The sequence below is a fragment of the Erpetoichthys calabaricus genome, chromosome 1, assembly GCF_900747795.2.
Source record: "Erpetoichthys calabaricus chromosome 1, fErpCal1.3, whole genome shotgun sequence".
Classification (NCBI taxonomy): domain Eukaryota; kingdom Metazoa; phylum Chordata; class Cladistia; order Polypteriformes; family Polypteridae; genus Erpetoichthys; species Erpetoichthys calabaricus.
Genome location: NC_041394.2, coordinates 334,629,707 through 334,648,761, shown reverse-complemented (window position 1 = coordinate 334,648,761; position 19,055 = coordinate 334,629,707). Strand labels below are relative to the sequence as shown.

At 38.2% G+C, this 19,055-nt stretch overlaps 2 protein-coding genes across 3 annotated transcripts in view; both read right to left on the bottom strand.

Moving 5' to 3' along the window:
• Positions 1-19,055, bottom strand: part of LOC114664744 (zinc finger protein 345-like) — a 292,505-nt gene that overhangs the window by 153,648 nt on the left and 119,802 nt on the right. The gene's annotated exons all lie outside the window — the stretch shown is intronic.
• LOC114664789 (zinc finger protein 664-like) lies at positions 1,816-18,108 on the bottom strand. Its single transcript, XM_028819070.2, has 2 exons — positions 17,563-18,108; positions 1,816-11,107 (listed from the first exon to the last, which is right to left on the bottom strand). Exons 1-2 carry the CDS (start codon positions 17,963-17,965, stop codon positions 10,419-10,421), a joined length of 1,092 nt encoding a protein of 363 aa, XP_028674903.1. The 5' UTR covers positions 17,966-18,108; the 3' UTR covers positions 1,816-10,418.

Here is a 19,055-nt window from a genome sequence, read left to right as displayed (position 1 = left end):
AAGTTGGAGAATTAGTGATGAGTGGGTCAGTCAGTGAGTGAGTGAGTCAGTCAGTCAGTGAGGGCTTTGCCTTTTATTATTATAGATAGATATATATATATATATATATATATATATATATATATATATGTGTGTGTGTGTGTGTGTGTGTGTATACACATTTAACTAGAACACAAATACAATGAAAATGGCCAACAATGGGGAGATGTTAAAATCTATTAGGGAAAGGCAACACAAACATATTTTCAGATTTTTACCTTTAGTATTTAAAAAAAAATGTTAGCCTAGATTTTGAACAAAGTAAAAATTGAATCATTAAATTTTTCAAAAAAAGGAAAATGCTATTTTAGCTTTATGAACAAGATACTACTCAGTATTCCATAAAAATGTGTTCTATGTAAACTGACATTTTTCCTGATCTGTCCCTTAACGTTTGTTCAGTAATAACTTTTCCATATCAACTTTGCTTACAAGTGTAGCTCAAATTGCTCTACAAAAATATACAGTTACAAAGAAAATTGAAGGCATTATAAAAGTAAATAAGAAGCAAATGGATGGGTCCTTGTCCTTTATAATAAATACACTGCCTGATCAAATGGCCGGGGACAAAGACAAACTTGCAGCTTTCAAGGTTGCTGGAGATAATAAACCTCTGGGGGTCCCAAGCCAAAGCCTACACAACCCCCTCTGCACTTCCCAGCATACACAATTGTGGCCGTCTCAGTCCAATCACAATTCCATTTCAGGACGTCTTGTGAACTTTTCTTCTCTCCGGCAACACAGGCAGTTTGCGTTGATGTAACAGACAGTGGGCACCACTGCAATAAACTGGAAAAAGACAACAGAGAAACAGCAGAAGTTCCTGCCCAGTGCAGATCTGACAAACTGTACACAGTACTATTTCTAATCTATTACAACCAATGCAAGTAATTAAAAAAAGCCAAATTAGAAATTTTGAAATGATCAACATTTGTAGCCTGACACTGAAAGCTGCCGGTTTTTATGGTTGATCTTGGAATAAAAAGCAAAGCAACGTTTGAGAAAAGAAATGTTGGGAGCAGACACTCCAAAATACAGGCAGGTTCTAAAATACTCAAAGCCTTCTAATTATTTAATAGAACCTTGAAATCAATTCTATGTGAGACAGGCAGCCAGTGTAATGAGATTGAGACAGTTTTCAGAAGAAAAAAAAAACCAAAATAATCCAATACCTCGTGGTCACTTGGCAAAGGCACAGCAGATCAGAGCAGAGGTTGAAATGGAGGATTCCAGAAGTGCAGGCAGGAGGACCAGCCACTACTTCAACATGGCACACATCTCACCATGTGACTCCAATTTTATTTAACAAGCAACAGCCCGTGCACTGCCTGCTTTAGCTTGTTCTCCTGTTCCTTGGTTTTGTGTTTGGTATTTTGATATTTATTTCCCTGGCTTTAGACTTCTAGCTGATATGAAAGTGTTTTTGGAATCCCATCTCTGTTTGTTCAACATCAAGTCCTTTTTGTTAACTTTTTGATTTTAAAATTTAAAAAAAACTGTGCACAGATTGTTTTCTTTAGAGCTCTACCCTGTTTATTTGAAGACATTTTTATCTTTATTTGAAACCCTATGTCCCACTATTGATCCTATGTAGGCCATAAGCCTGCACCTTTAGTTTGGAGCTGAATTTCTTGAAGGCACGAGGCTTATACTTTTGCCTCAGATCTTTGGTGGAGCGTAGGCCTAGCTTTCATTTTTTTGAGATGTTATCCTTTCTGGGTTTAGTGTACATGAAATGTCTCACAGCGTTTAATGAGATACCAAATGCAAACGTGAAAACTTCAAACTAATTTTGAATGCAAACTTCAATAAACATATTACTGTATTTGAAATTTGAAAACAAAAACAGCAGCCCTAGTCTGTAGTGAGTTAGCGTACTTGAATTTCATTTAATGTAACTTTATGCTGTTACAAATGCTGTGTCTATGTTCAATAGCGGTGGATCATTCTGTATCAAAATCTTTGTAGTCGGCAGTTGTTATTGTTCTGCCAAAAATGGCAAAAACTCACAATATTAGAAAAATCCTCATAATTTACAGATAGACTGAGATCCATCCCATCAAATCAGTCTTTATTGTCTACAGTAATATTTATATGCTTCTTCTTCATCCAGTGTTCTTATTACACATTTTTTTATCAGGACAAATTTTCTTTTATACATATTTTTTTACTGAAATTGAAATGAATACTTTGAATGTATTAAAGGGTGTAAGAAAAGTAACATCAAATAAGAGAAGTAATCTTCCATCTCCCTTCCTTCCATACCAGCCTCAACTCTTTCCCTCACCCCTATAACTGGAGCAAAAATAAAATTTCCCAGATGAGAGGGAATTATGGGGTCTTTGGTTGGTGTTGGGAGAGAGACTGAAGGACAGAATAGCAAAGAAAAGCAAACTTACATATATTTAACAAAGAACGTCCCACACTACTGTAGTCTTTGACCAGCAAAGTAATATCCTTCCAATTTGAAACTATCTTGTCAAAAAGACCGCTTAGCATAATTAGTTTAAAAAGGAATAAAGAAAAGAATTTATGTTGTACTAGCGGGATTCTTCCTCCTAGGGACCAATAAGATTTCAGCAGCAACTTAACATAAAGAAACAACTCACTGATAATAAGCAGAAAAAAGGCAAAGAAATCTAAAAGCAATGATAACTGCGGAGAGCAGGGGACAGTTAATACTGAGAATAGTGGAAACATAAGTGGAGACAGATGACCAGAGAGCAGCCATAGCAGGACAGACCCAAAGTGTTAAGTGAGCAAAGTTTATAGAACAGGTCAGAAGTCCAATGAGCAAAATGGTATTAAATGTATTGGTGATTAGGATATTTTTTGATGTAAGCTTAACATTTTTTAAAGAACTACACAAGCACATGGAATAAGAGGAGGGAAGATCTGAAGCCCATTTTCCTATTAAAGGCACAGGCATTCTGCCACCATCAAACAGAAGGTCACACATAGCAGAAACAGGCTGAAAGAGAAGCAAAGTTGCACACAAGATGTGCCAGCAACAGAGCAGAAAGAATAATTTCACATGTTCTGAGTACAGATCTGATCCACAGATAAAAGGAGGAGTGAGGAATGGAAAATGTGAGCCAAGAGACAGAAACATAAGAAGCTGCAAATCATTAGTCAAGTCTCCCAGTGTGCACATTTCAAGAGAGGCTCAATGTGGAAATAAAATAGGCTGACCCACAATATGAAGTGCTGTATTAAAAAATGGCATGTTGGAGTACCAATGCAAAAGTTAGTTAACAGCACTCTGAAATATCTGAATGGCTTGTGAAACTATTAGGTAGAATATACTAGTAGCCTTGGATTTAAAAAGAAAAGTCACACAAAGAGTTTGGATGTTCAGACTTTCCTTGACTGGAAGGTGGGTGGTGGTGGTGGTGGTGTTAGTAGAGACAAGGGCGGGTTGAACAAAATCAAACTGAACACAGAACAAGTGGCCAATTATACCCTTCAAAACTATGCAATGCAACTCTCCTGTCTGCTGTAACAAAAGTTAAAAGTAATTGTTTAATGCAAAGTTGGCATGCGTTCCACATGATACCAGTAATACAAGACCAGGGACCTTAAGCTTAAATGGTGCGTACACACAAAAATGTTGCGTACACCCGTTCCCGTGCTCGCTTTGAGATGTATAAAAAGTAAACGTTGCATAAAGCCACACACATGGCGTATGGACTTTTCTGCTTGGTTTTGCAAACTGGCAGCACCCTGCATCAAAGCAGTGCTACTGTTTCTGTGTCATTTTCCTTCTTTTTCATATTCGTCATATTCATGATGTGGAATTTATCAAAAAGACCAAAATTAATTGTACATTGATTACAAATTTAATTCACTTGACTGTAATCATTCTGTAACAATATAATGGCGCATGGAATGATCAAACTATTACAAATACCATAGCTGCTTTAGAGCTATCACCATCAGTGCACCACTCAGAGAATTTTAACCCATTGTATCTGAGTGTGGTATCACAGCTATGCAGAAGATGTTCGGAAGGCTCTACGACGGGTTGTGATGAGAGCACAGAGGATTATCGGGATACAGCTTCCAGCCATGGAGGACATTTACAGCAGCCACTGCCACCAGTATCTGCGTGAATTCCACTCAGCTATGCATGCAGTCTATTTGAACTTCTCCCATCTGGCAAATTCTTCAGAGCCTTTCCTGCACGGACCTCGAGGATCAGAAAAGCTCATCCCAAGAGCTCTAAACGCACTCAATCAGTCCATCAAGTGCTCCTGATAGAACTGTTTGTACTTAATAATTACAATTATCTCACTATAAGCTTGAAATGTAATTGTAGCACTGCACAATCTGAGCCACTTTATGAACCATTTGCACTATCTGCACTATATGTACATATTTATTGTACTTTTGCTTTTATATTGTATATTTTTCAGTTTTTATCAATTTATTATTATTGTTATTTTTATCCTTTTGTGGAAAATAAGTATATGGAGGATTTGCATATTGAATCTCATTGTACCATAGAATGACAATAAAGGAAATCAATTCAATTCAATAGAAGAGAGCTCATATTTACAAATGATGATGATTGGCTATCCTTTTGGAGCTATTTGCTGTTAGAATATTAGGATGTATACTGGATATCATTTTTATGATGAAATCCATTAAAATATGTATATTACATTTTACAGATAAATCGTTAACTTCATTTAAATAATGTATATTGTTAATAATTAAACATGTGGGGTACTGTGGCTGTGGCGCAGTGGCAGTGATGAGCTGGCACCCCTTCCAGGGATTGTTCCTGCCTCGTGCTTGATGCTTGCTGGGACTGTCGCGACCATGGATAGATGGTATAATTAAACATGCAACATGTAAACATCTCCATCCCTTCAGGTTGAGAGTATGCTGTGCGCGTTTGGCTGCCGCTTCTCACTGGTGTCGTTGTATTGGTTTTGTTTTGTTCTGTTGGACTTTCCACCTTTACCTTCTTTTCGAATTTTACTTACGAATGCCACTGGCGATTGCCTAGATCACACCTGAGTGAGCTCTCTTCCTTCTCTCCTGTTACTGCCATTGTGGCGAGTATGAATCTACTCTTGCTTCGTTTGCAGTTGCCAGTCTGACCTGTGAACGTGCAGCCTGCCCACTATGCTTTTCCTTTTCTAGCTGGGTATGAAGCGAGATTTGGGTTGGCTAATATGTGTAGCTGGAGTTAACATGGTGTTGTCTGGATATTCTTACCCTGTTCTGTCTCTGGTTTGGAGTTGTGCTGTGTGTTGTCATTTCTACTTTTTTGGCAATGCAGCTCATATATTCTCCATATGAACTTAAAAATCTTGACTGTCATCTACGATTGGTCTCCCTGACTTACAGTTTTTGCCAGTTGCTTAGAATTACTGTGCATCCTCACTATATTCACTGGTCTAAAAGAGGCCCCTCACGAATCTATGGCTCAGACTCGTCAATTCCAACTATATTGACATCTCACCGTGTTCACTGGCGTAATGCTAGGGCTGTCCAAGGAATAAACATGGGCCATCTTCGACCTCTTCAGGAAGTGTCTGCCCCTTCTCTCCCTGCTGTTCCACCTTTAGACTCTGCCTTTTGAATGCTCGCTCCATTACTAACAAGACCTCACTGATTAATGACCTCATCTCCCAAAAGCAAGTGGACATATTTCTTCTTACAGAAACTTGGCAACAACCTGGTGACTATTTACATTTAAACTTGCTGTCGCCACATATCTAAACCCAGGTTAACAGGAAAATGGGGTGGTCTGGCTGTGGTTTATAGATCTACCTTGACAATGAAGGAACTCTCCTTTTTTGAAGTCACACCTTTTGAATATATTGCTGTTAAACTGGTTTCCTCCCCTCCTATGCTGCTGTTGTTAGTTTATCGCCCTCCCAAATCTGTGGTGAACTTTCTGTCTGAATTTAATGAACTTCTCACTGTAATCTCATCTCTTTGCCCTGCTGTAATTTTACTTGGTGATTTTAATATTCATGTTGCTATCAACTGCTCTCTTAATTCAACTTGACTTAAGGTGTTTTGACTTGACACAACATGTGGATTTTCCCACTCATACTCAGGGTCATATTCTTGATTTGCTTTGTTCAAATGGCTTGAATAATGTCTCTGTCTCACGATCACTCTATTGTATTTCTGATCATAAGCTTATTGAATGCAACTTTAGCATTATTACCACTACATCTGTCAAGAAAAAGTCTGTCTCCTATCGCAACATTAGGTCTGTTAATTCTGATTTGTTTGCTGCTTCCCTTCTGTGTTTATCTCTTTTTAAACTGCATAGTCTTCCCTGTCCTGAAAACATGGTTTCCCTTTACAACAGCCGTGTTTCCCAACTGTTAGATAACTTTGCTCCCTTAAGGACTAGGAAGGTTCCAGTCTCCCACTCCTGTCCCTGGTACACCGATGAGCTCAGAGCTATGAAAGCTACTAGCTGTCGTCTTGAGCAGCTTTATAACAAAGCGGGCATCATAGTTCATTCACAGCTTTACACTGAGCACATACGTAAATATGGGGATGCCCTTAACACTGCTCGCTCCAACTATTATTCCTCTCTCATAAATGGTGCTAAGTGCAGGCCTAGAACTCTTTTTAGGATTGTTAATAAACTCCTCCAACCCCTCCTCGAGAATGTCCCAATACAGCTGAACAGTGTAAGGCTTTCTTACATTTCTTTAATACCGAAACTGATCAAATCTATCACAGTTTCCTCTCCACACCTCAATCACTCACTCATGCTGATCTGCCATTTCCATCATCAAGACTCACTTGTTTTTCGCCTGTTGACTCTCTTGCCATCTCTGAACTTAACAAGTCTAACTCCTCCTTCTGTCTGCTTGATCCTGCCCCCACATCTCTGCTTAAGACATGTTCATCCATAATTAGTATTCCTGTTGCCTCATTGGTAAATGCATGTTTCATTTCAGGGTGTCCCCTACTGCCCTCAAAACTGCTGCAGTTACCCCAGTCCTTAAAAAACCTGACCTGATCCTTCCTTTCTCTCCAGTTACAAGCCTATTTGTAATCTCCCTTTTTTGGTGATGGAACATGTGGTTGCTACATAACTCCATGCTTTTCTTCTAGACAATATACTCTATGAGCAGTTTCAGTCTGGCTTTCAAAAAACAGCACAGTACCGAGACAAGTCTTCTCCGTGTAGTTAATGATCTTCCCCAATCTGCAGACTATGGTTCACTTAATACTCTCCTTCTTCTTGACTTAAGTGCAGCATTTGACACTGTTAATCATCAAATGCTCCTGTCACGTCTCTTTGCTCTAGGCATCTCTGGCTTAGCCTTTCAATGGCTCACATCATATCACTCTAATAGGCAACAGTTTGTCACATTCGGCTGATATAAATCCTCCACCTTACCTGTGTCGCGTGGTGTCCCTCATGGTTCAGTCCTTGGGCCATTACTTTCTCTACTCTATATCCTTCCATTGGGACAGATTTTTCGCAGACATCGCCTTAACTTCCATTTTTATGCAGACAATATACAGTTCTATCTTAGTACAGACTCCCCTGCAGATTCAACTCCTAGCACACTCACTGACTGCATCACTGATCTTAAGCTATGGATGGAAAATATTTTTTTCAAACTTAATGTCAATAAAATTGAAGTGTTACTGGTAGGTCCAAAATCCCAAGGCATCCAATTTCTCCATTTCTGTTGAGGGTACACTTGTCAAACCTGCTCCTGTTGTCAGAAATCTTGGTGTTTTGTTTGATTCATCACTTAACTTTGAGCTACACATTAGGTCTCTGTCCAAAATTTAATTCTATCATTTAACATTGCCCACCTCCGTCCATTTCTGTCCTTTAATGATGCTCAAACTCTGGTTCATTGTTTCATAATGTCTCATATTGATTACTGTAATTCCCTCTTCATTGGCCTCCCTGCAAAATCTTTACAGAAGCTACAGTATATTCAGAACTCGGCAGCCAGAGTCCTCACCCACACAAAGCGTTTTGCTCACATCTCCCCTGTTCTCGCCCAACTTCACTGGTTACCGTTTCCATCAAGGATTAAATTCACGATTCTGCTTCTCTCCTTCAAAGCCCAACAGAACCTTGCCACCCTCTACCTCAATCAGCTACTAGCTCCTTACACTCCTTGTCATGCAGTAATCTCCTTACTGTCCCAGGCACCAGACTCTCCACCCTGGGAGGCAGGTCCTTCAGTGCTATAGGCCCTCAACTCTGGAACTCTCTTCCTCAGTCTCTCCGAGATTTCTGCACTTTTAAATCTCAACTGAAAACTTTCCTCTTCTAAGAACTTTTGTCATCTGTGTACTTCTTTTTTTTTTTTTTTAACTCTGTATGTAAAGCAACCTTGGGTTTGTGAAAGGCACTCAATAAATGTAACTTATTATTATTATTATTATGAATAATAATAATAATAATGAAGATTATTCAATGTTCCATAAAAGTTTTACAACTGGTTTTAACTTTTACTACAAAGTTCATTGTGTGGTGACTGGCTACATGGAGAAAGAAAACAGAAGGACAGGAATTGGGGGTTAGTACATTTGACAAAGACAGTACTGCTACAATAAATTATTCCATTCTGGGTCGCGCATGTCCCAGCAAGCATCTTGTAAGAGGCAGCAACAGGACAGGGTGCCAGCTAATCGCTACTGCTGCGCCACTGTGCCCCATATATTTAATACATATTTTAATGCATTTCATCATGAAAATTATATCAAGAATACATCTTAGTCTCCTAAAATGTTCAAGGAGCTGTAGTATCATGAATGTAAAATATTCTGTGTGGCAATCAGTGCTTGCACGCTCCTGTCATTTAAAAGGCACATGGTGATTCACACACATAGAACACATAAAATATGAAGAATTTAACATGCTACTTTAGTTATGGTGGGATTTGAGAAACTAGTAAATAAAACATCGATTTTAATATGAAGCTTACAACATTCTACTTCAATGACAAAATAAACATTGAGATTAAAGTCTACATTTCAATTTTTTTTCCTTCATTGTGTCCGGTTTTTTCTCCTGTAGGAGAAGTGTGTGGAACTTTGTGTACACACAGTTTAATGCATATGGATTTATTTCTGTGTACGGATATTTCAAGTTTTGTCCATACGCCAGGTTTTAGTGTGAATTCTATGCATGGTGTTATACAGGAGGCCCCTGATGTTTTTCTAATACTTAAGAGAAATTGGGAGTGGGATCATTGGACTCAAACTTTAAAAAAGGAAGGGTGATTATCTGTATGATAGCTAATTAAAGCAGGGATGATGACAAGTTGATTCATTTGCTGATAGAATGCTTAAAATCCTTAATTGCATTGTCAATATTAGAAGAAACAATGCTTTTAACAGAAGATAACATTATACTGCCTAAATACTAAAAAGAATGAACATTATGAATAAATAAAACAAAGGAAAAGGAATCAATATTGTGTTTCCAAGACTCTTCCTGGATAGTATTAACTGAGCCAGTCAAAAGCCTCTGTATCTAATAAAAAAGTGCACTAGGGTGGAAGGCCATTCAAATGGTCACTGTTGGTAATATACAAGAGATGGAGCACACTGTCTGCAGAGTGGTGAATTGTAATAAAACACTTTTCCCAGTAACTTCACATATTGAATGTGTTCATCAGTGTCAGGGGGCGGTAAATAAAACATTCAGTGGAATTCTTACCCTGCTTTTCATGCTTACTGTCAAAATAGGAGTGAACCTCACTCTTCAGGCATATTTTACTGCTGCAAATAATATTTCATTTACTTTGGATTTTTCCTTGTGAATTCTTGTGTGATTCTGAAGATTGCTTTTAACAGTTAATTTTTTGCCGCAGTCAGAACAGCAACATGGCCTCTCCCCACTGTGAATTCTCTTATGTCTCTGGAAGCTGCTACTCGTAGAGAATCGTTTACCACACTCAGAACAGCAATATGGCTTCTATCCAGTGTGTACTCTTGAATGGACCTGAAGAGTACTACTCCCTGAGAATACTTTGCCACAGTTAGAAAAGAAAAAAAGCTTCTCTCTATTGTGTATTCTTAAGTGGACTTGAAGCTAGCCATTTGTGCTAAATCCTTTGCCACATTCACAACAGCAGTATGGAATTTCTCTTGTGTGAATTATTGTATGAATCTGAAGATTGCTTTTATTAAAGAACTGTTTGCCACTGTCCGAACACCGATAAGGCCTTTCTCCAATATGAAATCTTTTATGTATTTGAAATCTGCCACTCCTAGAGAATCATTTTCCAGAGTCAGAACAGCAATATGGCCTCTGTCCAGTGTGTATTTTTAAATGGATCTGAAGCTTGCAATGTATGCTAATTCCTTTGCCACACTCTGAACAGCTATATGGCATTTCTTCTTTGTGAGTTCTTATATTAGTATAAAGATTGCAGATCATGAGAAACTTGTTTGACACTTTCAGAAGTGTGATACAGCTTCTCTCTGGTGTGAATTCTTGCATGACTCTTAAGATTGCTTATATCAGAAAATCGCTTACCACACTCAGAACAGCAATATGGCTTCTCTCCTGTGTGCAATCTTGAATGAACCCGAAGAGAAGTACTCCTTGAGAATTGTTTGCCACACTCAGAACAGCAATATGGCCTCTCTCCTGTGTGAATTCTTGTGTGGATCTTAAGATTACCACTGGTGTTAAATTTTTTCCCACATTCATTACAGCAATATGGCTTCTCTCCAGTGTGTACTCGTTTGTGTCTTTCAAGACTGCTTTTGCTAAAGAATTGTTTTCCACATTCAGAACAGTATGGCTTCTGTTGTTTGCGACTCCTGCAAAGTTCGGATCTTGATTTCTCTTTAAATGTTCTTGTCTGCTTTTGGCAAACATCCAGAGCTGTTTCTTTTGAATTGTGCACCGGTCGTTGAATATGGATTATTCTTACTCTTGTTAATTTCACAACACGTAGAGAACTACATTTCACTGAGGCTGGTGTCAAAATCCCCGATTCTGATGTCAGTTTTTTCACATTTTCATTTTGCTGTGGTCTACAGTGAAGAGATACCTCAAAGAATGAAGACTGAGAGACGGTCCGTCTTTCTTGTAAATCTGTAGAAATAAAAAATGTACAGTTTCAAATAAACATTACGTTCAGAAAGAGTGGGTGACCAGTTAATCCAGTTCCAGATGTAATTATTTTCTCACTACAGATTGCATAAAAACAGGTTTACCACTGTGTTTAAAAAAAATGCATACACATGTTAACACAAAATGTGCATTGAGAAGGAAAAAAATGTAATGTATTTGTGTCTTAAAGGTGATGTTACTTCTATGAACTTGTACGTAACCTGTGTGTACTAATTGAGCAAATCCCTTAATTGTATTTCCCAGAGTAGTAGTAATTGTAATTTCTGAATCCTTATTAAGAATATTTGAACAGTTACTTAGGAAAAGAATTACCAGAGGACTGGAAAGTTGCAAATGTGACTCCAGTGTTTAAGAAGGAAAACAAAATTGGTCAACGTAATTACAGAACAAAAAGTCTTACTTCTGCAATATGCAAACATAAGAAAAATATATATTAAGCCAAAGCAACCCAGGAGTTTATTAAAGCAAAGAAGTGGAAACTTCTTGAATGGCCAAGTCAGTCACCTGATCTTAACCCAACTGAGCATGCATTTCACTTGTTGAAGACTAAACTTCGCACAGAAAGGCCCACAAACAAACAGCAACTGAAAGCTGCTGCAGTAAAGGCCTGGCAGAGCATTAAAAAGGAGGAAACCCAGCATCTGGTGATGTCCAGGAGTTCAAGACTACAGGCTGTCAATGCCAGCAAAGGGTTTTTAACCAAGTATTAGAAATGAACATTTTATTTCCAGTTATTTAATTTGTCCAATTACTTTTGAGCCCCTGAAATGAAGGGATTGTGTTCAAAAAATGCTTTAGTTGCCTCACATTTTTATGCAATCGTTTTGTTCACCCCACTGAATTAAAGCTGAAAGTCTGCACTTCAACTGCATCTGAGTTGTTTCATTTAAAACTCATTGTGGTAATGTACAGAACCAAAATTAGAAAAAAGTTGTCTCTGTCCAAATATTTATGGACCTAACTGTATGGTGCTGTGGCTCTGCAAATGGATGCTACTCAATATTTTTAGCTAGGGACAGCAAATTCGGACTGTTCAGCTGTCATCTTGTAGATCTAAAAGAAAAGTACTTGCTATGTTATTAAGTATGATATCTATTGGGCTTTATTTTATTTTTTTATCCCAAAAATGAAACATTGCCAAAGACCATGAAAAATGTGAAGATGAACTAACTGATTTACACACAATCTGTGATCCCTCCTTGTCACAGTTTTGAGAGAAATTGTCATACAGTAAGAAATCAAATAGAGAAACAGTTCTGCAAAGAAACGACATTTAGAGGTTGCTCTGAAATATATCAGGTCAGGTCAGAGAGCAGGTTGGGGAGCATGCATTGGTACAGCATTTTGCCGCACCCATTACACAATGAAACAGCTTGGGATCCTGGTTGGAAACCCCCCAGGCAAACACATGGTTCAGTCCCACCCTTTGGAAATGACCATCTATTTTCCGCATCCAAGTGTTCAATACACCACAACTTCAAATGTATAGTACATCAGCTTTGCTTTCGTCCACTCTTTAAGAGATATGAACTGCCATCCTCTGAAACAAGCTTTCAGGTGCTATCATTTATACTTTGCAAAATTATTAAGCCACATTATGTCAAATACACTTGGCTGAGGCAAATGTCTTGGAGTTAGACAAAATAACTTTACAACTGTATTTACATCTTCTAAAATAAAAATCCATATGTGGTCTCAAGAATATTATTATTTAATAAATGCGTGACCATTTTTTTAAAGGTCACTTGCAATTCTAAATTTATCTTTCACATACATCTCTCCTCTCATAACTAAAAAAAAAAAAAAAAAAAAACACAGCTTAGATGACTTCATGTCTTTTTTTCCATAAACATTCAAATACAGCAAGAATTAAATAAAATGGATAAAGTCTGTCAGATTAGTCAATAAAAACTTGATCAGATTAATTGTTTACAACATAATCAATAGTGGCCATCCTACATTTTTGCAGTTTCTATGACAACACGGTTGGGAGACATTTTTCAACAGCGGGGGCACTGGAGATAATACACTTAGTGACAAGAAACAACGAGATTCTTCTTTGCTTAAATTGTGCTTCTCTGTGGAGTGCTTTCATAAGGGGTCTTGATTCAGATATTATTACTTACTGTTGGAAATGCCCACTTCCATCATTGTGAATGGTAATGTAAATAGATTGTCAGCACTGACTTTTCAAATATTGCTTTTGAAAAGCTAACAGATCACAACAGCAGTCACACTGTGTTTCCCTGTCGGTCGAGTGTGATCTATCTCCAAATAGTCAAAGGTATCTAGTATATACAGCAGATTTATTATTTACAACAACAAAAAAAATGTGATTCCAGACTTGTTGGGTTTGTTTGACCTTCACTATGTGAAAGGGCATCAATATATCAATAACTGCTCATCGAAGAGTGTCTGTTCTTACTTATAACACATGATGAAGTTCGGCACAACGTGTGCCAAGTGTCAAGATATACAAGCAAAGCGTATTACGTGGGAAAAGAACATGCAAGATAGCACATTGTGGATGGAGTGATCTACAAGTGAATGCAGCTCACGTGCAATGTTTTCACATAAATGGCGGACCTGACGATGTACGAGTATGCAAATACAAACAGGCAGTTGTCTTTGCTTGTATATGCATCTGCTATTAAACAAATGTACGTGATATAATGTGTGATTGTTTGAGTGTGTGTGTATGTGCGCGTGTGTGATTCCTAACATATGGTTGTTGTAATCAAATCATCCTAAAATGTGCATCATTTACATCCAAGTAACATATTGCATCAGTCCTTCCATTTTCATAAAGAAAGACCAGTATTTATGGTTGCATTTGCATTCACTGTCAGTCTGCAATATATAGTCATATGAAAAAGTTTGGAAACCCCCCTCAGCCTGCATAATAATTGACTCGACTTTCAACAAAAAAGATAACAGTGATATGTCTTCCATTTCCTAGGAACATGAGTACTGAGGTGTTTTCTGAACAAAGATTTTAAGTGAAGCAGTATTTAGTTGTATGAAATTGAATCAAATGTGAAAAACTGGCTGTGCAAAAATTTGGGTACCCTTGTAATTTTGCTGATTTGAATACATGTAACTGTTCAATACTAATTACTTGCAACACCAAATTGGTTGGATTAGCTCGTTAAGGCTTGAACTTCATAGACAGGTGTGTCCAATCATGAGATATAAAGGTATTTAAGGTGGTCATTTGCAAGTTGTGCTTCCCTTTGACTCTCCTCTGAAGAGTGACAGCATGGGATCCTGAAAGCAACTCTCAAAAGATCTGAAAGCAAAGATTGTTCAGTATCATGGTTTAGGGGAAGGCTACAAAAAGTTATCTCAGAGGTTTAAACTGTCAGTTTCAACTGTAAGGAATGGAATCAGGAAATGGAAGGCCACAAGCACAGTTGCTGTTAAACCCAGCAGGTCTGGCAGGCCAAGAAAAATACAGGAGTGGCATAAGTGCAGGATTGTGAGAATGGTTACAGACAACCCACAGATCACCTCCAAAGACCTGCAAAAACATCTTGCTGCAGATGGTGTATCTGTACTTCGTTCTACAATTTAGCACAATTTGCATAAAGAACATCTGTATGGCAGGGTGAGGAGAAAGAAGCCCTTTCTGCACTCACGCCACAAACAGTCGCTTGTTGAATGCAAATGCTCATTTAGAAAAGCCAGATTCATTTTGGAACAAAGTGCTTTGGAATGATGAGACAAAACTTGAGTTATTTGGTCATAACAAAAAGTGCTGTACACAGCAGAAGAAGACCACCACATTCCAAGAAAAACACCTGCTAACTACTGTCAAATTTGGTGGAGGTTCCATCATGCCATGGGGCTTTGTGGCTAGTTCAGGGACTGGGGCCCTTGTCAAAGTCGAGGGTCAGATGAATTCAACCCAATATCAACAAATTCTTCAGGATAATGTTCAATCATCAGTCACAAAGTTGAAGATACGCAGGGGTTGGATATTCCAACAACACAATGACCCCAAAACATAGTTCGAAATCTAAAAAGGCATTCAAGCAGAGGGAGAAGTACAATGTTCTGGAATGGCTGCCACAGTCCCCTGATTTGAATATCATCGAAAATCTATGGGATGATTTGAAGCAGGCTGTCCATTCTCAGCAGCCATCAAATTGAACTGAACTGGAGAGATTTTGTATGGAAGAATGTTCAAAAATACCTCCATCCAGAATCCAGACACTCATCAAAGGCTATAGGAGGCATCTAGAGGGTGTTATATTTGCAAAAGGAGGCTCAACTAAGTGTTTATGTAATATCTCTGTTGGGGTGCCCAAATTTATGCACCTGTCTAATTTTGTTATGATGCATATTGCATATTTTCTGTTAATCCAATAAACTTAATGTCACAGCTGAAATACTACTGTTTCCATAAGGCATGTCATTTATTAAAAGGAAGTTGCTACTTTGAAAGCTCAGCCAATGATAAACAAAAATCCAAAGAATTAGGAGGGGTTCCCAAACTTTTTCATTTGACAGTATGAAAACTCTGCAAGTGAGCCGTCATCCATTTTCTGCAGCCACTCTTCCAGAGTCCTAATGGTCAGTTCCCTTAACGTTTCCTTAATTAGTCATGTTTAAATGATAACTGGTTACTGGAAAAACGATTCTAACTGCATTAGTATCACTGAAACCTGTTATTCTGTTCTTAAGTTGAGTTCTGGGTTTCAAAATACGAACATGAAACAGCTTTCTCAAGAAACATGTCAGTCTACTTTTTTGCTTTTGCAGAATAAAGGTTATATCATGTAACAGATCACAAAGAATCCAAAGATTTCATAGAAAAGAGTCTATTACTGTCTAGATAGAAGAGGGAAAACTGGATTTAAACAGGAAAAAGAAGGGGAAGGCCCAGAGGCACATAAGAGTATAAGGACAGCAGCATGTATGATTTGAGAAACAAACACCTTTACGTAGAGGAAGGCAAAGCCATGGCAGCACATTCTTTTAAAGAACATCTCAGGTGTATTAAGTAGAATGAACTCTTTAAATTACACAGGCACATCTCTGACTCTCTGTTACATTTAAGAGAAGTTTGTTTTACGGACATTGGTTTGAATTGTTCAGGATGTATTTTTTTCTCCTCATTTTAAACTTCTACTATTTACTGCCTGGTTTCTCTGCAAAAAAAACATCACGAATGATTAAAGTTAAATACTTCCTCACTGAAACTTGCCTTTTATTAAGATCATCTGCCCCCGTGTGCTTGTTCGAGAGATTATTTGTTAAGCGCTTTCAAACGTAGAGAACAGGACAACACACAGGAGAACCTCCCGATGTTTGTTGGAGTACGTCATAAATGTTCATTAAGGTGTTTCTTCTTCTCTAACCACTGAGGCTCCAGTTCGGGGGTAACAATGAAAAAGCAGAAGAATGCAGGTGTCCCTCTGGCCCATGCTGAAGTACTGAAGTGGAGGCAGTCACCTTAGGTCATATTGATAATGTTTTAGATGTGTGTGACGCTTTCAAAGGTAGTTTATCTGGTAAGCCCCAGAAAGAAAGCAGTTAAGGTAGTCTAAAGTGTAGACTTTTCAGGGGAAGTCCCCATAGGCAATGGCCCATGGCCTCTGTTGAGGTGTTATTATTGCTCTGTATTTGATCTGTAAAAAGGCAGGGGCAGCAATAGGCTCGTACCAGCATCATGTCTGAGACGTGAGCACTGACCATGTAAATCAAGGCTAATAACGTAGACATTTCCAGCATTGACTTATCCACCAATACAAAAAGAACCCCAGAGGTGAAAGAACCTTTTTTGAGATGTTACCGACAATCCCCAAGTCAGATTGCTAATTGTGCATTTATATAGAGAATATAGTCTTTGCTCGCAATATTGATCTCTCATTACTTAATACAACTGTTGGTAGTTTCACAGATCATTTACAGTATCTAGTAGTATTTGCTGTTAAAGAAAGGAGTTAATCAATGCTTGGTCAAATAACCATACCTCAAACTTAAATTCTTTTTGGAGCTCTGGGACATTTCTTTTAGTTGTGTGAGTTTCTGAATAGTACTATTGGGTCAAGTAGGATTACAATATACCTCTAGAAATAACCTCCTTAGGGTAATGTTAATCCTGGGAATCAGTTAACATTCATGCTTGTCTTTTTACTTGGTGTAAACCTCGTAAACTGTGGAACTGTGGTCATTGCACAGCATTTCAGGGAATTCAAAAATAATAAATTATGGTTTTTAAAAATGAGTTGCTCAGTTTAAAACATATCTATGGCATCAAAAAGACCTAATTAAAACAAGTTTGGTGTTTAGTTTGAAGTTCATGAATCAAAATTAGCTCACATTTCTAAATTCTGAGAAAGACAGACAGACCCTGTATGTAGATCACACTGAGCTTCACATTGATTATTTTTACAATTATTATCTCTTACCTTCTCCAGAATGCACGGAACATGATGCACTCTCTGTCTCCTTTATGTCAGAATCCAAAGGTTCGGTTTTCACTTGGACATAATCATTCTGGAAGGAGTGAGGTCTACTTTTTGTGAAGTCTGTTCCAGTTAGCTCTTCTTCTGGACACACAAGTTGAGAGACAGCCTCTGATTTGAAGTCTTCTGCCTTGACATGGTTTACAATTGTATTTAGCTGCAAATCACTTGTATCTGATGTTGGCTCAGATTCTCCTTTAACATTTATTGGTCCCAATTTATAATCATCCTCTTCCTCAATGCTATAAATATTCATCTGATGTTGCATGCATTCCCATTCACAGTCTTCTTCCTTAATGTGCACATTCTTATTGTTTTCCATGTCATACAAAGAAAGTAGACTCATGTGCAGTCAGAGATTCTCCCTTTCCTTGTATTGTACAAGGGGTGCTTGCACCCAAATGTTGCAGTTTTCCTTATAGGACACCTTCCCTCAGCATCCCACTCCAACTCCCCTACCAAGAAAGAAAATGACTAAGTATGTTAAGTAAGCAGGTCTTTACTTAGAACAGGCAACACTTCCAGTTATAGCTGTGACAGGATGAGATTCTAGCTTTCAAATTTTTTGCTGTTGGCCCTCAGATAACTACAAGATCTTCTTCAAGTCACAACACTTAGAGAAGCAAGCAATATTTCAGGTTACCGATGGGTGAAAAGGTCTCTGCCAGTCCACCTTATACAAGTGCTGCTCATAAAATTAGAATATCATGACAAAGTTGATTTATTTCAGTAATTCCATTCAAAAAGTGAAACTTGTATATTAGATTCATTCATTACACACAGACTGATGTATTTCAAATGTTTATTTCTTTTAATGTTGATGATTATAACTGACAACTAATGAAAGTCCCAAATTCAGTATCTCGGAAAATTAGAATATCAATTAAGACCAATGCAAAAAAAGGATTTTTAGAAATGTTGGCCAACTGAAAGGTATGAACATGAAACGTATGAGCATGTACAGCACTCAATATTTAGTTGGGGCTCCTTTGGCCTGGATTACTGCAGCAGTGCGGCGTGGCATGGAGTCGATCAGTCTGTGGCACTGCTCAGGTGTTATGAGAGCCCATGTTGCTCTGATAGTGGCCTTCAGCTCTTCTGAATTGTTGGTCTGGCGTATTGCATCTTCCTCTTCACAATACCCCAGTTTGCGAGTTTGCTGGCCAATCAAGAACAGGGATACCATGGTCCTTAAACCAGGTACTGGTAGCTTTTGGTCCTGTTGGAAAATGAAATCTGCATCTCCATAAAGTTTGTCAGCAGCAGCAAGCATGAAGTGCTCTAAAACTTCCTGGTAGACGGCTGCGTTGACCTTGGACCTCAGAAAACACAATCGACCAACACCAGCAGATGACATGACACCCCAAACCATCACTGTCTGTGGAAACTTTACACTGGACCTCACGCAACGTGGCTTCTGTTCGTCTCCTCTCTTC